The sequence below is a fragment of the Acartia tonsa genome, chromosome 2 (genome assembly GCF_053477335.1).
Source record: "Acartia tonsa isolate MP-2025a chromosome 2, ASM5347733v1, whole genome shotgun sequence".
NCBI lineage: Eukaryota > Metazoa > Arthropoda > Copepoda > Calanoida > Acartiidae > Acartia > Acartia tonsa.
Genome location: NC_137261.1, coordinates 10,427,696 through 10,450,505, shown reverse-complemented (window position 1 = coordinate 10,450,505; position 22,810 = coordinate 10,427,696). Strand labels below are relative to the sequence as shown.

The window sequence follows — 22,810 nt, the reverse complement described above, 5'->3', positions numbered from 1 at the left end:
CGACTAGGCACAATAAGGGAAACCGAAATTTATCTTTTGTCAATAATAATTTTATAAGTATAGACCTTAAAACTACGCAATGCGATTCAATTAATAACAATTTTATAATTGAAAGAAATAGTCAATTTATATATTCCTTTACTCCTTGAGTTAAACATACTTCAAACGTAGTGAAGGGCTTCCTTTAAACAGTGTATTCAACCGAGTTTTCAAATATTCAAATTTTTCCTTAATATGAATATTTATAATTTAAGCTAAACATAAAATACGTACATTATTATTTTATAGGTACAATTTAGAGGACCTTTTTTAAAAATAATGTTTAAGTAAAAAAATGTGTTGAATTAAAATTTAAATGGCCTATGTCACATATATGTCATAGTGGCCATATACAAGTTGATTACAGGTGATATCTTACATACAATGTTTCAAAGTTGATTTTATGATTTAAAATAATCACTTACATAGGATAGATTTTAAAAAAATACTCTCTCAAGGAAAATAATTTAGGAGCTGATGTAATGTTTTCCTGTTTTATTGAAATAATCCGTGCTCAATTGATAATATCATTACCTAGCATTTATATCATTTTACAATGGTATTGCTTCAAACAAATACTCATTCATTACTATAGAAATGTGGGTAGGTAGCTTATTTTTGCACCAATGAAGAAATATGACAAACTAAAAAATATGATGTTAGGATTTGTTTTTACTTCTCTGTTAAACCTGAAGGAAAATTTTGACATTTGATTTTTATGTCAAATGCATAGCATTTGATAAAGTGATAAAATCTTAAAGAGCCTACTGGTCATCTATAATACAAAGTAGCTTGATGTCCGTCTGTCTGTCCGTCCGTAACTTAAGATCTCGGAAACCACTGAACCGATCGGATTCTTCTCTTCAGGGAATATACCTATTGGTTCTGTGGTGGTTTTAGGCTATATTCTAGGGACGTGGGACACCCCACCCCCCCCCAAAAAAAAAAAAAAAAAAAAAAAACATTTTTTCCCGAAAAGTTCGAAATTAGTGGTTGAAGCTCCAATTTTTTACCTAATTATTTTTTTACACAAAAATTTAATTGGCCACTTTTATTTAACTGTTAGACAAATGTTTCAAAAATCTGCTTTTTATTGGAAATTGAAATTAAAAATATTTCATGTATATGAATGTAATTCTTTATTAATCCATGTTTGAACTAAAGAAAATCTAACTTCCGAGAGAGCTACGCGCGTGTGCGCATACAGGAATGTAAATACCGTGCGTGCGGTGCATGCGCGTTTAGACAAGAAAGTACAACTACTTATCATGATATGTTAAGGAATTTTATTACAACCGGCATGGCATTCTTACTAAAAAATAAAAATTATTTAGGTAGTTTGAAGAAATTTTCATTTGTAAGGCCGTTAAAATAATACTTAAATTATTTAACACAATGTATGACTCATTAAAAGCGCACAACCAAATATTCGAGAAATTTAATGCAGCAAATTACGCTATGTTTAGAAAAAAACTTACTCATTCCCCCAAATTATGATTATGAATTAAATAAGATAAATTTCATTACATACTGATTCCCAGTCTAAGGTACTTTTAATCTAACTCACCAGACGCTAAGCATTTTTAACGTCTCTACTATGACGTGATGTGATCCATAATCGAACACAACCCCTCCCCGACAGCAATATAATAACAGAACAAAATTTTGATAATGACACTGCGTATTTACTATTTACTAGTACTGTCATTTAATTTAAATCGCTATAAATTTTCAATATTTGCCATTGCAAAAAAGGTGTTACTTATGCAGAAAATTGTTGTGCAAAATAGTTGTACTTTTTTGTTTCTAATTGTCCTGAAGTTTAGCAACTTTTTGTTGAGCAGCATGGTTATGTAATTTCTACGCAGAGATTAAGTTGGATCAGCATAAAGATCAATAACAATTAATTAAATGGACAAAGAATATACGTGAATATTATGACAGGGAAAAAATTGTCGTCAATTTAGGTTGCTAACATGGACATCACTTATTGGTCAGTTTATTCATTCAGTAGGATGGGAAGGGATTGGGTAAAGGAGGTGAATGGTGGGGATCATTATTTTAGCCAGATACAAGTTTCACTTTATTAGAGTACATAATAATCACTTAAAGATCCAAATTATAATAAATCCATAATTAGTTGTCTATTTTTGAGGTTTAGGGATCCGTAGCAACTCCCATCATTATGCATTAAAAAAACAAACAAATATGTAATGGGTTAAAGATTTAAAAGCTATATGTCCTTTTTTTCCAAAAGGAATAAGAAATATTTGAGTATCCTTTTAGTTTATAACGCCCAAAGTGTAAGCCATTAAAGCTTGAAAAATAACATTAAACTATTTTCATTAAGTGTAATAACCATTAGGAAAGTTTAGAAAATGTATGTACATTAAAAAATTCAAATGAAAAATTATCTAGAGCTTTAAGAAAAAAAGATAATTTCAAAATTCAAATTTCAAATAGTTGGATGTTCTATGTTGTAAAAGATTGCAATTTTTACATATTGAAAGGCTAATGTTGGCCCTTTTCGGTTTCCAAAGAAATGTTAACAATTTGAACGAAAATCTTCAATTCGTTTTTTTAAAATGATTTATCTAAACATTAAATAAAGCTTAAACAAGGATGACAACATCCATAAAAGCGAAGCACTGAAACGGTAGGACAAACGGACATTAACACTTGTATAGTATCTGAACTGAAAAATCGGAACATAATGTATAAATGTCGAATCAAAATTGTAGGTAAATTTATTGAAAAACTGCTTAAAAACAGGATAATGTTTATGGACATACTTACATTTTTGGACTTGATTATAGAGTTGCTTCGCTTATAATATTGTTCTTTGTTGTCCCAGGAATCAATATACCAAAAATCAGATCAAACGGATAATTAAAACACTTGAAAATTTGTTGTTAAAAAAGTAGAAAAATCAACATGTTTAAAATGGACGTACGGACATTCTGGTAATGATTATAGAGTTGCTACGCTTTCTAAATCGTACCCAACTACTACAGGAGTCATCATGCAAAGTTTGAAATCGATAGAACAATTCTAACATGCCTAAATTAACGAATAAAAGCTATCTATCTCGGACGGACGTACGGACGGACGGACGGACGGACGGACGGACCGACCCTAATTATAGAAAAGCTTCGCTTTTAAAAAGGGCCTTTATCTAAAAACATGTAAAACAAGTCAAACTTGTAATTGAAACAAAAAATATTTACGTAAAAGGTTTTGCATTTAAATAACAACTAAAATGTTTTGGTTTTAATTCTAGGGTTTCAAAATCTTGAAATGGGTGGTTTTATGCCGAAGAAAAGCTACTTTATATTTACAGTATGTTCGTTCTTTATTCATGGAAAAATTTGAAATGGTTTTGTTTCCTTCTTATTAATAAAATACACTTTTTGAGTATTTTTAATACCATAGAATCCCGCTAAACGCTGAACCGATTTAGTTCTCCTTTACAGCGTAGCTTGTCAATTGAGAGTGATGGGAAGGAGGTCTCTAGGAGCGTAGCCGCTAGTGTCGCTTTAATGTAAATTCATTAACTTATTTCCCTAATGATTGATTGTCAACATTTTAGTGAATAATATAAATTCAATCGACATAAAATATATTGTATAAATTGAAGAGGGAGATCTATATATCTTCAATTGTCCTAGAAATGTATTCTTTAGCATTACACCAAGGGAATACCAAGTCCATTTATCTAATGAGTGTTCAAACAATAAAAATGATATAACAAAAACTATGCATTGACATATTATTTCAATAGATTATTTTGAAAATATGACATCTTATTAAAGTGATCATTTTCTACTTATTTTCTACTGTGATTTTTACTAGTTTGTAAAGTTTTGTAAATATGCTCTTTTATTAGTTGGATTAAAAACTAGCAGTGTCTATACTTTTCAACTAAAACAATTTTAAACCATACAAGTATTAATTTTGTTTATAATAATAGAGGGTGTACACATTACTGTTATTGGCCATTGTCTTATCCAAGCTGTAAATGAAGGTTCAGGTGTTCTCTAAATACTTATAACATAATATAGGTTTATTTTTGTAATTTTATTTAATTTATTTTTTGTGTAGTTTCCAATGCATATAATAAAACTAATCACTCTACTAATGGAAAACAAAACATTTAAAAATACTTATTCAGATGTTTTTGATACATAAAAAAAGAATATTTTTAATAGCGCAGCTATTCTTTAAGTATTAGTCAATGTTCATTCATCTGTCCTTATGTAAATCTATTTCTATATATCTCTGTTATTGAAAAGTAACCGTAAGTTACTTTATTTATTGGCTAATTTAAAAAAAGTAGAATTTAAATTGCCAAAGGGTAGATAAAATATATATGAAATAGCATACTCAAATATTAATAACTCTATATTGTTCCATATAAATGTTATATTGTAATTGCTGAGCTACTTAAGAATAAAAGTGTTTTTGATGAGGGGGAGGGTTAAACAATAAACATAGGCAAAAAATGTTTTTCCTTGTTCAACTTTGACGAAGCCCAATCTGTCCCACTTTTGAGCAAGACGATTCCTATATGACGTCATATCAAGGGAAAAGAAAAAGGGAAGGGGGGGGGAAGAAAATCTCTTCAAAAGAGATGGGAGAAAAGGGAATCGTCTTGCTCAAAAGTTGGACAGATTGGGCTTCGTCTTCAACTTTCATTTTAATAAGTTCGAAGCTATGCCGTTCTTGTACAAATTATTTCTAGTTTTATTTTTATCTATGTTTTATCTTGAAATAAAACATATATCAAAAGCATATTAAGCTTGTCAATGTTCTTTATATAAATAAGTTAATTTATTAAAATTTTTATTACGCACTTAATATTCATAGCATATCATTTTATATTTGAAAAACAGTAAAAACAAAAGCAAATTAACGTCTAAATATATTAAAAGAAACTTTTAAATGGATATTTAAATAGCAGTTAAGTGCTTTCTATACATAATAATTATTCAACCGAAAAAATATTACATTTAGTAACTCTTTATTAAAAGAAAAGCTATTTAAATTCAACTGCCTTAGGTTAAAGCAACGTTTTACAGGAATTCATGTAAGTATTAGATTAAGCTAAACAGATAAATGTATTTTGTATATCATATAAGTTATATTAAGTTAAACTACAGCTTTCAATTTAAAATGAAAAATTTGGTTAAAATCAGCTGTACATTAAGTCAAAATGGTATAAATTTTGGCAGGTTAAACCACACACACACACACACACACACACACACACGCACGCTAGCACTAGGGGTGCACCACAAGGCGCTCTGCTAGACACCACTACTTGTGACTCAAAGTAACTCTAACCACGCCTAGGGCAGACAACTAGACAATTTTACCTTTTCACTTTTTCTATCTACCTATTTTTAAACTTTTTACCCGCATACAAAAATCATGGAAAGTAAACGAGCCATTATAAATACAAACATACTTCCTATAGTAAAAAAATACTAAAAGACATTAAAAAAGAAACTTACCCCTTTAAATTTTGAACAAGGAAAGGTCAGTTGGCTGCAACATAACTTTTACATTTAAACTTTTAAACAATTAAAGAATATATTTTTTTCACTTCTTGTAATTATTTATGTTTCACTTTTTATAATTTTTTTTTTTCTCACTTAGTTCCTTTATTAGCAGCTTTTTAGATTAATGTAAATTACATTTTAACTTTTTTTGTTTAGAGGGATTTAATTAACTGATTATTTTTAAATTCACATTTAGGTAATATATATAGTTTCTTTTTTTTTTATATAAAATTAGTATTTTTTCATATTAAGTAACTTTTAACTTTAAAAGTATTTCTTAGCTAAATGCACAGAAATACCAATTACATTTACAAATTTTATACTTTATCAGTCCAAGCCTGACAAGTCCTAAAACTTGACTGGTGTTCAAACCATGGCTGCCGTTATTATACAAATTTTCAACAAAAAAAGATCCATTAAAAATATTTTTTATTAATAAGAAAATTTCTTTTTTATATTCAATTCCTCAACTTACGAGAATAAAATATATAATTTTCCAAAAAGAATTCTATGGTAATTTGTATCAAAATTTCTTACATTTGGCAACCCTATCTCCAGAGCAAAGGGGACGGGACAAGGAAGGGCTCTGGAAAATGGGGGACAAACCGGTGCGTGGGGTGGGGGATTACACAGTTGGAAACCACCCCTTGATCCTCCCACCCCTCCAACCTTAGATATTAACTTCCAAAGTTAGATCAAGAGAGAGAGAAATGTGAGAGATTTTACCCCCCTTTCCCTCTCTCTATCAAGGAATTCTACCCCACCTCTCTTTTTTCACCCAAAAGAACAACCAACATTCATGTAAGATGTAAAAGATTCGAGATTTGGGATAGCGAATTATTTATAGGGGTGGTGAGGGGAATTAGGCAGCAGTATCTTATCATGGGGGAACGGGGCGAGGGGGTAATTTGTTGGATAAGGAAGGAAGAGAGGATTAACTAATGGGATTGAGGAAGGAAGAAGAACGAAGGAGACAGCGAAAAAGAGAAAGAGAGAGAGTGTGAGAGAGAGACTTTTGGAAATGTGAAAATTTATCTACAGAGAGAATTTGAGAAAGGGACGTTACACTTAAACTGCCAGATAGCTTTAGGGGTTGCTACGCTTTCATCACAAAATTTAGATAGATATTTAAGAATTTAACGCTCTCTCTCTCTCTCTCTCTCTCTTTCTTCTATCTTATATTCTCACTTTTAGGCGCTCAAAGTAAATAGAGAATCAGAAGATAGATAATTAGAGAAGAAGAAAGTAGATAAGGAGAGAGAGAGAGAGAGAGAGAGAGAGAGAGAGAGAGAGAGAGAGAGAGAGAGAGAGAGAGAGAGAGAGAGAGAGAGAGAGAGAGAGAGAGAGAGGGAGAGAGAGAAAAAAGAGGAGAAAAAAAGATAATACAAAAAAAAACATTTCTTTCTCTCTTTACATACATATAAATTGAGCATTAGAAAACATGAAAGAAAGAATTATAAATGTAGAGGAAGTAAGATAGAAAAAAAGAGTGAAAAAAGATGGGTAAAAGGTGCTCATCAGTCCAGCTCAAAAGTATTTTTACCTGCGCGGGGTTCTAAAAACATTTCATTCAAAGGAAACACAAGGTAATTTTTAGCTGTGTAACTCTGATATTATGCAATTAGTCATTTTAGGGAACCATGAAAATCTTTCAAAGCCAAAAACCACTCTTAGCGTCACGGCACAGCACACACACACACCCACAAACATGCACGTACCAACAGATACTTTTAGGGCAAGGAAAAAGTCGTTTGACTTTTGAGGTTATTATTATTTTTGGGCATCGGCAACATGTATTTTTAAATTCGTGGAGGTTCCACAATAAATTTACTGAAATGTTAAATGTACTGATAGGACAATGGAAAATAAGATTCTATTGAAGTTGTTTTCTCAACATGCATGTTATTTTTAGGATGAAGTAATTGGGAGAAGATTGATTATCTTCAATTTACATAAAGCCGCCTGAACCCAAACTAATAAACAGAAAGCAAACAAGCTATTTGACAATTATTTTAAAAGCGAAGCTTTTCTATAATTAGGGTAGGTCCGTACGTCCGTCCGTTCGTCCGTCACAGAGGGATATCTTTTTTATCTGTCAATTTAGGCATGTTAGAATTGCCCTATCGATTTCAAACTTTGCATGGTGAGTCCTTAAGTAGTTAGGTACGATTTAGAAAGCGTAGCAACTCTATAATCATTACAAGAAGTCCATTTAAAAAATGTTGATTTATGAAAACTTTTTAACAACAATCTAATCATCCGATTGATCTTTTTCTTCTGATTTTTAGTATGATGATTCCTGGGACAACAAAGTATAATGTTATAAGCGAAGCAACTCTATAATCAAGTCCTAAAAATGTAAGTATGTCCATAAACATTATCCTGTATCAAGCAGTTTTTCAACAAATTTACTTACAATTTTGCTTCGACTCTTAAACATTTATATTCTGATTATTCAGTTCTGACACTATATAAGTGTTAATGTCCGTTTCAGTGCTTCGCTTTTATGGGTGTTGTCATCCTTGTTAAATCAGAGGTTTCCCTATAGATTTAACAAAATGATATCATGTTAATATTAGGTTCCTTGTATTATTTGCTTTTGACTTCAAGCATCTAGAGGCTATATAATTATTGGGAAGGAAAAATCAGTAATATAGCCTTGAACCATTTAAGCGAAAATAAAATAACCCTAATAACCTCCTGTTAATTTAGTGAAGCTTCCTTAAAATAGAGATCATAGGCTCAGTGGTTAGCTTTCTTTTTTATGATTTAGGATTTCTAAATTAATGATGACATTATGACCATTTTTTGTATAATGATATACTTACAGCAATTTTTTACAGACGAACAAACACTAATTATAGGTACCTTGCACATAAAAAAAATGTAGAGCTAAAGTTTGATTTCTACAAAATAAGTTGACTGATAAAGTATGGATAAGTAAAGTAAATGTGTGATTTCTATTAAATTGGCCTATTTAGTGCTGGGAAAATAGATGTGAATATATTGCTTTATTGGCCCGGATTGCTTTATTTTCTTTTGATCACAATCAAAACTAAACAATTACAATTATATCTCTATTGAAAAAGGTTTTTCATTGATTTTTTCAGAAAATAGTGGTGATTCCTGGGCAACTCTAATGAAAAAACTAGTTTTTGTGCTAGAAATAAAAAATGTTTTTCAAACTCTTTCAATCCTCTTTGAAAAGTTGTTGGATGTTTGTGTATACTTATATACATTGAAAGATCAAACTAATCGTATGATTTACTTTAACAGATAAGCTTTTTATATGTTATTAGCCCTCCTCCATCATCCCAAATCTTTTACAGCAAAATTTAAAGGCCCTTTAGATTATAAAAGAAACAGCTAGTTGCTAGTATAAGTAAAAGAGTTAATTTTTATTAAAGACAAATGGACTCCTTCAAGTTTTTTTTATTTAACTTTAGCATTTAAAGAATCTTTGCATACTTCTTATTCTTGTCAAATATTTAAATTTTAAGACATTTAACATGACACATTACAAATATTCATGTCAGTTTAAAGTTCAATCAACCTTTTAAACAATATCTAATATAGTAATTTTGATTCTTTTTCAACCTTCGTATAATCAAAATTATCTGAACGTAAAATAAAATTTTATACTATACCCAACTTTCAATTTTAGATTTAAAAAGAAAACTTTTTAAAGTCCTTAGGGCGACATTTTTTCTAGGGGTGATTTTTCATCATGATTTACCCTCCCCCCCAAAAATTATAAACCTTGCAATGCCCAATAAGAAGTTACATTATGAAGGAGAACCATATCGGTTCAGTGAGTAGCAAGATCATTCAGTACAGACAAATACACATCCTGTTACTTTAGTATATAGACTAGCGGCTACGCCCCTCAAGGACTCTAGGGGCTCTTGAGACGATTTTTCTTGATTTCTTTTTTATGAGCCATAATGCAACACTACTTCTGGCTATAAACATCTTTGTTAAAATCATCAAAGCATCAATAGGTTAATACATCATAATCAGACAATTTTTAAATCTGACAATTAATAAGATATATATATTTTTGAAATTTATTGTCATCAATATATTACAAGTTTAACTAGAGGGGGTTTAAGTTTTATTGAGATATTGTTAAACCTTGAATAGATTCTAAATAAATAATTATAGCAAAATCAAAAATTGTTACCACGGAGGGCGGGGATATTGGACTGTAAATTACATTGTAAACCAAACTTTTAAAAAGATGCTTAAAATCCTTGGGTTCTTTAATTGATTCCCTTATTGGTTGGTTCAAAATGACAAAACATTTCAACCAATAATTTTGATTCACTAAAAAGGTGTAATTTTGTTTATTAGCATCGGGGATGTACAATGCATCAATTAATCGTTCATTGACTTATCCCTTACGATATTTAATTATGCTTACTCTTTATTTATTAAATAGATTTTGGAAAATATTCTAAATCTAAATATATTTCTAACAAGAACTCAAAGTTATATAACTTTTTATGGTATTGCTTATAATAAAGTGACGTTATCTGTGAATGTCTGTAATTGTGTAAAATTAAAAGTGACTTTCGCCCCCCCCCCCTTCAAGGACCCCTAGAAAACTCCAAGGGCGTAATCGCTAGTTATGAATAAAAAAATATTACATATTCTTTAAATATGATTGTTTTCTTTAAAAACAAATTTATTAGAATATTTAGTTTTAAGTTTCTCAAATTATCTTGATAAAATTCAGAATTAAATGCTATTGTATGTATTTAAATTAGAAACAAAGGATGACAACATTCATAAGTAGCGAAATATGGTATTGAAACCATCAGTGACTGGGGCAGTAGAAGGGTGTTATTACTCCCCCCCCCCCCCATAACCTCGTGAAAAAAGAGCTGCCTTCCCATTTTTAACCCCCTAAAGATTTCCCACGCCCCTGGTGAATTGGTGTGCTTGCCAATTAAATAAATATCAACAACGGACACAGTAGATTCTCATTAGTCACGAGAATATTCATAATCATATCCTAGGTTTTTACCTAATTTATTAGCCGAGGAAATCAAATTTTCCTAAATAACACTATGAATTGATGCACAAATTTAATCATGGAGTAGCTTTCTAACACTTACAAGAACAACAGGAAACAAAAGCTTAAAAATTACGCCTTAGGTCTGAAAAGCTTACATCTATGGTATTACAATGAATATAGAATATAGGTGGATATTATGACAGGGGAAAAATTGTCGTCAATTTAGGTTGCTAACATGGACATCTTTTATTGGTCAGTTCGTTCATTCAGTAGGAGGGGATGGAATGAATGGGGGATGTATCGTTATTTTAGCTATCTACAAGTTCACTTTATTAGAGTATATGCTAAACTAGTATAACATCCAAGTAATAACATATCCTTTTCTTTGGTATTACATGGTTGAACAAACCTATTGAAAAATAACACATTATCCCAATAATGTTAATATAAGATCTTATGTGTAGCAATTTATACAAAAAATTTATTTAATTAATTAAATATATTTACCCCTCTAGAATCCTGTACTGCACCTCAAAGTAGGAGGTTTGTTTTCTTTAGACGATTTCTCTTGGAATAATGGAGTATCCTTGCTTCTACTAATAGATAAAAAACATTCCAGGACATATAGGAAGCCTTTCCTCTACAGCCGTTAGAGAGATCTTACGGTACAAACAAACAGACAGATTCAAAGACAGATACATATCCTGTTATTTACATAAGAATTAAGCACAACTAGTACATTCGTAAATTAAAAAGAATATATTTAATTTTCCTTACAATTTTTCTATTCATAGCAATCACAACAGTCTACTATACGATACATTTGTTTCAACTTGAATAATTTTGAATTAAGCGCATATTAGTGAGTGCTATGCTAATTTAGAACCTTATTGTTATTGTTTCTTTTTAGTAGCAAAGTTATTAGTATTCAATAGAGACGCTGAAACTTTTATCAATATTCCCATCTTTATTAAGCATGATAAACTAATATATGTACATGTCCATGGCGGTCGGACAGCTTATATGCAGCTTTTTGGCTGCCTTTATATTTTTCACATATTCGCTATTTATGGATGTTGCAATCCCTATAAAGGATCCTGAAACTGTGTCCCAATTGAATAGATGGTGGTAATCTCATATTAAGCTCCTTAACCATTCTTTAATCACATTATACCCAGATTATTGGGAGCATAGCTACTCTACATGTATGGCTTGCTAGTACGTTTATGCTTCACTACGAGAGAGTAACTTTTAAAAATTAGTTTGTTCTTCCTTGTTTTTTTTTTAATTAAAAATCTAAAGATATAAATAGAGCTTTATCAATGATGTACACAATGATATCAATATAAAAACCCTATATCTGTTCTACTTATGAACTTCATTGTACTTGTTTATTACAAGTATTCTTGGCCGGCCAAACTTTCAAAACAACGGGTGCAACATTTTGAACTAGGTTTTAAGTTATTTATTTTACTCTTCTTTTTCTTTTTTTTTCGTAGGGGCACAGCCGCTATTGTAAAGAAAAAGAACACTTGTACCGCGTTAATTGTACCCCTATGCTAAAAAATAAAAAAAGCTATGCCATTGTCATTTTTAGCAACATAGTATGAAGATTAATCTTAGTATCAGATGTATGTAGTATTGGTACCCAATTTCTTTACATAACATATTCATTCTTTTATTCATTATTTTATTGTATTACTTTATTTGTTTGTTATTAAACTAAACTTTTTTATGTTAAATATAATTTCTAAAGTCAGCTTTAAATAATTGATTTTCTTAGGATTAGCTAGATTTCGTGAAATTAGATCGTCATATAAAACAAAATAGAAAAAAATTCTGAAATTCAATTATAAGGCCGAAGGTTTTTTGGTGTGATTGACCATCAAAGGTAATAAATATATTATTATGTACTAGCGGTCACTATTTTTGGTCTAGAGGCGATTTCTATTGGGAATGTGGTGGTACCCTACCCCAAAATAGTTATAAACCTTCCCAGAACCTATGAGAAGCTACCCTGTAAAGGAGAACCATATCGGTTCAGTGGTTATCGAGATCCTTCGGTACACACACACACAGACGCACAGAGATTCTTTAGAGATTCTTTTACTTTATTATAAGGACTAGCAGATACGCCCCTAAAGGCTTCTAGGGGCACTTGAGGAGGGATGAGTCGAATTTGATAACCCAATTTATTATTTTAGATTTGAAAAGAAAAAGTAAAAATTTTTTTAAAATTTTATCGGTTCAGTGGTTAGCGAGATCCTTCGGTACAGACATATAGACAAACACACATCCTGTTACTTTATTATAAGGATAATGTAAATAAACAAGGAAATGTAGTAAAACTAAATATTTGCTCAATGCGACATTATTTCTGACTCATAGTTTAAAATGTAAAATACCAATGGAGAAAACATGTATCATTATAGCCTCGAAATTGATCCGTTGGATTAGAACCATTTCTTAGCCATACTGAAAAATCATGTATAGCATCGTATTATAGACATTTTTACCACGAATATTATAACAAAAATATAAATTAATAGCAGTTTTGTTAGTCCAGGCCCTCGGAAAATCCGGGCTGACTAAACTGAAATTAATCTTATATTTTTTTAGTTTTACTATCCGCGGACAGCTGTCTATAATACAAAGCACTAAATAATATAATTTATATTCTACATAAGTCGACTGCCAATCCAATCGTTGAAGGAAACAACCAACCGCTATAAAAATAATTTCAACAGTTAAAACAGTTAAAACAATTAACCGTAGTCAAATTCCTACATGGCAGCTAAATTTCTACTGCAACCGTTAGATGAAAACTTTTTTTACATGTAATTCAGCAAATTCAGGTTGCGTTACTTTATTGTCTGTGTAGAGCATGTTAATAATTTGTAATTCAAGCTTCCCTTGCAAAATAAAAATGCAAATCTGTTTACCGACGACGACCAAAAGACATAGGGATTAATAAAATGAGCGCCTATTTTTAAGAAGAAGATTTTACAAAAAATTGTCTTAATATAATTTTACCAGATTAGGGTAAATATAGTGATATATTACATCCAATGCAGCATTACATTAGTCATGTCTTACTTTTACAAATTTAGGTGAAATATGTTGTTCATTGAGTACTCTTTCTTTATTATTTCATATAAAACAAGAAATAAAGAAAGTAGAACGCCTCTATTAAACTTCATGGTTGTTATCATATTTTTAAAAAATAGAGATAATATGCAAAAACTGAAAGAAAATCACGACCAACAGACGAACTAAATAATGAAAAATCACATTTCCCACATAGCGTTACGGGGGGAAGGACGGATGGATGGACGAACACACAAAGTAATTTATAGAGTATCTTCGCTACTAAAAATAATTTATTTAGGGCCTTTAATGAAACTATGTAGTCTAAAATAATGATAAAAACGAACAGATTTTAGATTAATTATACATTATTTTTTTTTTCAATTAAACGAGTCAAAAAAAACCTTGTGTGCCTCTCATTGTTTTATTATGTTTTAAACGCATTGCGTAGTTTTGCGTAAAAGAAGCGTTTTGGTTAAAATTTCATTTGGAATTTAGTATTCTTTAACCAGAGAGGTAGGGGACATTGGACTATAAATTATACTGGTACCCAAAGTTGTATTCACTGGATTTTAAACTTAAACTTCTAAACAATTCTTTGCAAAGAGGACTTTTTTATCTGCCCCAAATATCATTTTAGATTTATTTTCCTTGTTATCTATATCTATTTCTGGGTAAAAATGACAAAACAATCACGCATCAAATGTTAATTTTAACGACCAACCCCCAAAATCCGTGAATCTTAAATGATTAGAAATTGAAATTTCTTCTTTGTCTTTGTTCTTGTTCGAGTTTACGCGTCAATAAAATTCGAAGGCAGTGACAGGTATTCTCAAAATTAAAAATTCTTATATGTGCTTGCTTCTTAAGATCTCAAAGTGCCTTAATGAATATAAAGAAAGCTGGATACTTTCTCGTTTGTTGTTATTACTTTAAATCAGGTTAGGTTGGTTTATGGATAGCCCCAAGGGGTTAAGCAAACCATGCATAGGGCGCCCATAGAAATTAGGCGTACTGGAATATAAGCTCTCCCGCCCACTCCCCCTTATTTTCCTTTTTTTCAAAATTAGGGAGCAGGAATGACTGAAAGATTTATTTATTCTAAAATATATTTCTGACAATTATTTCTATGTCCATGCGTGTCACTAAAAAGACCTGTAGGGCTTTAATATTGAGTTGGATAATTGAGGTATAAAATACAAAGAAAAATGTTAGATATTGTATAATATCGATGGATCTTTAAAGATTTATAGATTTAATTGTAGTACAAATAAAATAAGTTTTAATATATTAATAATCTTTTACTAATTTAAAGAAAAGTTCAAAATCCGTAATAGGGATCTCTTGTTACTAATAAACGTTATAGAATTGGTATAAAAAAACACAAAATTTGCTTGCAAAGAGAATGATTCATTTTAAAACTTAAATTTATTTTATCCAATTAAATATAGGTCAGTTTACTGTAGATGTTAAAATAATAAGGATGACAACATCAATAAGCGAAGCATAAAAAAAAATCATGGAAAGATACAGACCTTGTTAGTTAAAAAGCAGATGTTTAGTTGTCATAAGAAAAAAGGTAGAGAGATAATTTTCGCCGAATCATAGAAAAAATCACGGAATTTAAGAAAAATTTCTTTTGAAGCATGACCGACAGACTGACGTAGCAAGTAAATTAAATACTGTATGAATACAGGGAATCTTAACCAAAAGTTGCTGTCTTATATAGTACTCGAGAAAATCATTGATATAATTAGATTTGATTTCAATTTTAGTATTTCTTTCATTATATTTATAACGTCTGTTTTTAATCTGACGCATAAAAAAAGTTACTCCTGATTTGAAAGCTTTTTAATCATGAAATACAAACGACAGTAAAAATGCGCCTTTTCCCGCAAAATCAAACCGGTTTGTAGCCGTAAAGAAAGTTTTGAAATAAGTTTAATCTTTCTGTAATTTTATTATAGTGTTTGTGAACAACTGTCAAATTGAGAAAGAAAAATCAACATAATTCAATTATTTTAGCATTTACAAACAATTCAAATTACTAATTTTTCTTAAAGACCATTGAATGTGTTTCTATTTTCTATTCTATGGGCTATAAACTAGCTACCGGTCTACTCGCCTATATGGTAATCTTTATATTTATAAAAACCAATGAAGCCATCTGCTGCATGAGAAAGACATCCTCATATAAAGATAGTATAATGTCTACGTGTCTGTATGTTCTTGTGTGTCTGTAGCGAAGTATTTCGCTAATCTATCAACTGATTAGGTTCTCCTTTACAATGTTGCTTCTTATAGGTCCAGCAAACATATTTTGGGGAAAGGTCCCATTACCTACCCATGAGAAATCGCTTTTAGATAAAAATGATCCAAAACAAATCTTAAATTTAAATTGAAGGTTCGACATACGGGTATCACAAAAACATAAAACTTTCATTATAAAGCATACTATGCTTGCTTATTGTATGCTTTATTATTTTAAATGCTGAGCTGGATCTTTAAATCATTTTAGTGGTGAGCCAGATCGGGGTGAGCCAACTTTCCATCAATGAGAGCACAACATTTTATGAAATGCCGCGTTGTGATTGGCTAAAATTCGGCTTACCCCGATCTGGCTCACCACTAAAATGATTTAAAGATCCAGATCTGATAAATAAAATATATAAAAAGCAATATGGCCTAAAAAAACTGTGAAAGGTTTCGTGATTTTGTAAATCATTAAAGAGTTATAATAAGAATAAAAAACTTTTCATTAAAAATAATAAAACAAATGATTATGCTCTTCAAAATATATTAATATATTTTAACATGGATCAGTAATAATTAAATAAAATTTTTAGATAAATTTATCCAGCATTGAACATGTTTAACAACTAAAATTAACTGGGGGAAACTATTCAGCATCGGCCGCATTTTCCTCTGGTTCCTCAGGTATAGGGTCTTCTGCAGGTGGCTGACTGGTACCGCTGCCAGGCCTACTTCCGGCTGGTGGTGCCTGGCTTGTACTGCTGCCTGGCCTACTACCTGGCTGGCTTCCAGGCTGACCGCTAGTTGGTCTACTACCTGGAGGCTGACTAGTGCTACTGCCAGGCCTGGGTTCACCACTGGCAGGTCTACTACCAGCCGGCGGTTCACCCTCTTCAGTTATGCTGCCCTGAGGCGAGGCAGGCCGACTTGTCATAGGAGATGTTTCGGCTGTTCGTGGAGATTCTCCCTGTGGATCTGGAGCATAGCCAAGACTGGCTGCACGCTTTCTCTTCTCTTCCTCTGCCTTACTATGGACTCCGATTCTAAAGCGTTTGGACCAAACACCAAGGAAGATAAACATAAAGACTCCAAACCATCCATTGAGCACCTGGAACATTGGCATCATATTGATAACATCCATATCATTTGTCTTCATGTAGGAGAAGTACCCAATTGTGCCGAAACACCAAAGTATCATCATTCCTATTGAAGTGGCTATCATGCCTTTGGTTTGATCTTTCAGATACATTACAGTATCTTTATTGTGGCTTTGTACCTTCATTATATTGAAGACAATGATAGTGGTAAAGATAATGGTAAAAATGAAGCAGAAAGAGTTGAGAATAAACCATCTTTGGATGACAGGTCTCTCCCAGGATATGAAACATGTTGGATGGGTCCCCAAGTTAGGACCATCAAGGAACATTAAGAACCCAATTGTTATTAATGGTATTCCCCATGCAAATGGATGATATACAGAAGTTCTTCCGTTAATCAATCCTGCTGTTACACCTTTAAACGTAGCATGAGTCTCACACGTGTTCCATATAATGGCTGCTTGATAGAAATATATCAAGGACATGGAGAGTGCTATGTTGTCGTGTCTGCTAGCACATAGTTCTGTGTCAGTAATGAGCATGAGAATGTTGGCAATGAGATAGGAGATACAGGTCCACATGCGGATCTGGTGGAACATCTCTCCAACAATACTGAAAAGAATATTTAATCAGATTATCATTACAATTAACAAGATGTCCAAGTAGTATGGTTTGATAAAAATACTTTTATCAAACCCTTGCGCCAAAAGTAAAAAAAACAATTGTTATGAAAAGCTGAACACTCATATAAAAGCCTCTACATATGAACACATTTTAAGTTATATTTCTAATGTAAAATCTTTTCATAGGTCAACAATATTTTGTGACCTACCTAGTAACATGAAGTAAGGAAAGAAAAAATCCTCTAATTTAATATAAGAGAAAACAGCAAAAAGCAAAAAAGCTATTTTCCAAGATATTTTGTTTGAAAATAGAACAATCTTTATAATACAATTAAATACTTACACTGACAAGAAGACTACAACCGCAAAGAAGACAAGAAGGATGGTTCCAATGATGATTCCAATCCATTTAATGATGAGGATCCATTGAGCAGGCCTCAAAGATTCTGGTTGTTCCAACAGCTCAGCAAGCACAGCATAGTTGCCAAAATTGTAGCACTCACAGTCAGTGTACTCTGGGTTAGTAAATGTTTGTTTACAACCATGGTCATCCCATGCACCATTGATGCCAAATCTCTCATTCCACCAGACACAATGGCGCACTTCAAGGCCCTCCCAGTATTCTTCAGAGTGCCAGAGCAACGTACGTTTTGCTTTGGCAACTTCGTTGTGGTAGAATCTCAACCTGACTGGGTTGTCCTTCATATAATTTACTTCTGGTCTACAATGATCAACATTGTCACCAACCATTGGGTCTGAATTAAGCTTGACTTTAACACTGATGACTTTAGTGTCGATTTTTACACTTCTACTGTGGATATTAACTGGATTTTTCCTTTTTGGTGCTGTGTATGTTAATCCATTGTAAACTGCTGTTAGGATGGTAACTGGATTATCATTGCAGCCCTCAATATTCTCATACATTCCAGTTGGTACAGTAAAGTTATCCTTAACATTGTTCCAAGTTGCCTTTGCTTCTGACCATTCCCAGCCAGAATAATCAGGATAGGACATTCTGATCTCTCCAGAATCTCTAACTGGTCTGAGTGGTATTTTATCAACATTCATGACCATGTCATCTCCATAGGTAGCATATCTCATGGCATCTTCATTAGGATCAAAGTACTGTGTTCTCCAATGTGGATCATCAATTCTTTCTGCTGATATATTGACACTACCAACCCAGGCAAGCATATAATCTTCAAGTTCCTTTACAGTTTTAGCAGCACCTTGTTCAGATGTTAATCCTTCAACACCTTCCCAGCCTTTGACATTATCTGGTGATGATGAAATCAAAGCTGCAACTACTCTAGCGAGGGCAAATCTATCCTGGACATATTCTGGATCCTGGCCATCTTGGGCTGCGTCTGTTTTGAGGAGACCAGTCATAATGTCCTGCCTCGCAAGAATCTTTGGTTTGGTCTTCTTTGGCTTTGCAGTTGTTGTTTCATTGCTTAACAAACCATCATCTATTGTAGTAGAGTCAGGTTTCTTTGATGAAGGATCTGTAACCTTTTCAGCCAGTGGATCCATTGTTCTTGTTGGGAAAGGTGGCAATGTAGTTGGAGGTCCCATGAGCATTGCTTCAAGAACAAGTCTAGCAGCCTCTGCTTGTGCAGCATCGTTTACATCAACACCCTGCATCATGGCGGAGAACTGATCCTCATTGACATCATCTAGATCTGGGGAAAAGCCACCATAGAAATAGTTGAGCTGAGAATTGGGCAAGCTTTTTCTCCAGACGGCTACTTCATCAATTATAGCTGGTGATGTGTCAGTTCCAGCAAAACCTACAAACTGGCCAGTAAGGTGAAGCTCTGAGTTTTGGTGGCAGCCAAACATCATTACAGGCCTTCCATTTGGTCTTCCATTGTGGGTAAGTCTTGGCTCAGCTGTCCATATTGTGGAACCTCTGGCAGTTGAATCTGGAACAATTGTATGTCCCACTTTTTCAAGATTAATGTACATCTCTAGACCTCCCATCTTTTCCAGGCCTGATGTTCCTTCTTTTGCCATTTCAGGCTTTCCCAGGTTAGGCAGGCTGAACCTGACACCAATCTGTGTCCAGGTATTGTTGTAGAGCTGGCCACTCACTTTCAGCAACCATATCTGTTCTCCTGTACTGACCAGTGCTACAATATCAAGGCCTTGATGGTAGATGGAAAATCCCGGCCAGGCTCTGCCCTGAACCTCATTGTAATCACCTCCAGTGCTCATCAGATACCGCTTACGTCCACCTCCAAAAAAGACCTCTTCTCCAAATGACATTTTCTCCCAGACACTAAAGGAGACGCCTTCAGTACAGTTCATGGGGTTCCACATGCAGGGGTCATATTTAAGACCTTGCTCCTCGTCTGGTTTCATCCAGTTCGTGTCATACAAACACTAAACATAAGATAAAGCTTATTTTAGAAGAACCTAGTAATAGTGTCTAACTTTTTATCTTTGTGACGTAACAAAAATCGAAGGATGAGAGGGGAGGTGGGAAAGGAAACCCCTAAAAAGAGATGGATTTTTGTTACGTCACAAAGATAAAAAGTTAGACACTATTACTAGGTTCATTTTAGAAACATAAAAAATACAAAGACCTAAACAATGTTCGCAAAGAATTACTTTAAAGTGAAAAAATTAACGTTCTTTCTCTAAGAGCCTTGTTAAGAATTTAACCCCCCTCCATTATTTTTGTTTGTGTGTTTATTTTGAATATATTGGGTAGCCCTGCATGGTAAGGGCACCGAAGGTATAATCCCCGAATGGGTTAGGAGAAAACTACCCCCCCCTTATTTTCAATTTCCTTAAAATATGGGTGGCCAGGGGGGGGGGTTATTCAGTGGTCAACAGCACTTTGTGGGAAATCACCAAAATATGTAATTGATACTCGACAAAGTGGCTGAAAAAATGAGCCGGGTAACGTCAATAGATCCATCTTTTCTTCAATGGTTTTCTTTCCCACGTCTCCTCTCATCTCTTCCTTTTATGACGTCACACAGGTCATTTATTCAGCATATCGTCGAGTCTCTATGTATTTATTTACTAGACATTTAAAACAAAAATTTTAAAAGCATATTTTATAAAGCTTAGTATCCCTCACACACGTGTTTTTTGTGGGTAATAATATAAAAATTAAATATCCATGCTATCTATAGTAATTTAGTATATTGATACATGTTAAAAATGTAGGAAATGAAATATATTGCATTAAGTTGTGTATAATGCTTGTTTACATTTGTCGTTTAATTTGTTCTTATATCTATAGTTAATTACATCTTTCAATTATTTATAAGTCAATTGTAAAGTTGCTATATAACAAAAAAAAACAACGTTTTTGCATACCTCTTCAGATTGGAATTTAATAGCACTGCCAAATCCCAGAGGTCCCTGTGCCTTTCCATCAGGTAACAGTGACCAGCCTCCAACTATCTCAGATCCTGTCGCATTATGATCAAACCTGCAGAATAAAACAAAGATGATGGAAGATAATTAATCACATTATTTCAGAGATTTTCAGAACCAAGACAATGGAAGTTAAATTGATATACATCCTCGATGATGATAAACAAAATTAACCCTTTTTGTTGATTTACATTAAGGTTAAAAAGGACCTTTATATTGTGGAACCAAACAATTAATTTCAGTTTTGTTTGCCCAGATATACATATAATTTTTCAGTATGATTCAGAATCTGTTCTAATCCAGTGGATGTTAATCGGTTTGGAAGCCAGGCTGTAAAGGCATTACTGTAAAGGAGTACCATTTCGGTTTAGTAATGAGCGAGATTATTCGATGCACACAGGCAGACAACATGTTACTTTTGTACTTTGTAGTTATGCTGAATTTGTTTTTACCTACTCCAATGATAGTCTGTTGTCCGTGGATACAACACTTGGTCCGCAGGTAATGTTGTTGGTGGTGGTGGCTCCGTTGTGGTGGTTGTTGTAGCTAAAGGGAACAAAATACATTAGTAAACATGCAAACATCCTAGTCTGATAGCCTTATCCTATGTAAGCGCAAAATAGAGCAGAAACCTTTCGAAAACGCGCGAAAAAAAAATGGCAAAAAGCCTTTGATTTCAAGACTTTTTGACATTGCCTAATTTTACCCCACAAATAATAAAATTATATGTGAGATCAGTGTTATCAAGTTTTAGGCTATGTTTAGAAAATTTTCTAAAACACAGACTATTTGTCATATATTTCCTTGTGTTTTTCATCGCCATATCCATCAGTGCCGCCATCCGGTCCATAGCTATCCATCAGTGACGCCATCCTGTCCATAGCTGTCCATGCAGTGTCCGTTATCATATTTTCCTTATAAAAAAATAAATGAGATATTTCTGGTAAATTTATTATAACTAATGGTATAGCATTTATCGAGGACGTCCAAGCCTTTTATTTTTATTGACGGGAGTAGAAAATAGTAACAGGGTAGTGGGTTAATAACAATATTTTTTCTTGTGTGACCATGGATAAAATAAGTATCGAACGCTATTAATTTATTAAGAAGACGTGCATTGGGCAGCAAAATTTTCTAAAGATTAATAAGCCACCTATTTAGCATAAGAGACAAAAACAAATTTCTAAAAAAGCATTACAGGTAGACTGACGGACCAAGTAAAATATAGATAAGATGGCCATAAAAAAGGAAAATCCTTAACCCAAAACAAACATGCCCTTGTAATAAAATAGCTACGCTTCTCTTTCATGGGAAAAGGATTCTGGCAAACAATAATAGAATAAGGTTATTTTCCCCCTGTTAAAACTCACTTCCATTTGGTTACATCACAAAACCTGGGGTGGGCTCTTTAAAAAAATGTTTCACTGAATCGGTTATGGTAGCCAAATTACTGAAATGATTTTTGTAAAATAAATGTAGAAAAAAAATTCTTAAAATCTTCAAAAATTGGATAAATGAATAGTCCTTCTATGAATTTAGAACCATTTTCTTTGATTTATTGATACTTTATTTACAGACTAGCGGCTACGCCCCTAGAGGCCTCTAGGGGGCACTTGAGGAGGAGAGAGTCGAATTTAATAACCCAATTTCTTATTTTAGATTTTAAAAGAAAAATTAAAAAAAATTTTTTTTTTTTTTTTTTTGGGGGGGGGGCGAAATTTTTTTATTTTTTGGGGG

The 22,810-nt window shown here is 32.6% G+C and overlaps 1 protein-coding gene across 1 annotated transcript; it reads right to left on the bottom strand.

The window, feature by feature from the left end:
- Window positions 1-16,487: 16,487 nt before the first annotated feature.
- Window positions 16,488-21,989, bottom strand: LOC145304264 (uncharacterized). The gene is made up of 4 exons (XM_080146116.1): window positions 21,526-21,989; window positions 21,014-21,128; window positions 18,024-20,065; window positions 16,488-17,669 (listed from the first exon to the last, which is right to left on the bottom strand). Exons 3-4 carry the CDS (start codon window positions 20,042-20,044, stop codon window positions 16,607-16,609), a joined length of 3,084 nt encoding a protein of 1,027 aa, XP_080002242.1. The 5' UTR covers window positions 20,045-20,065; window positions 21,014-21,128; window positions 21,526-21,989; the 3' UTR covers window positions 16,488-16,606.
- Between the last annotated feature and the right edge of the window lie 821 nt (window positions 21,990-22,810).

Excerpts from the sequence above, each read along its gene's own strand:
- LOC145304264 (XM_080146116.1), bottom strand. The coding sequence starts at position 20,044 with ATGAAACCAGACGAGGAGCAAGGTCTTAAATATGACCCCTGCATGTGG. Across the intron at positions 17,670-18,023 it reads GTTGTAGTCTTCTTGTCAGT|TATTGTTGGAGAGATGTTCC; the intron begins GTAAGTATTTAA and ends TATTCTTTTCAG.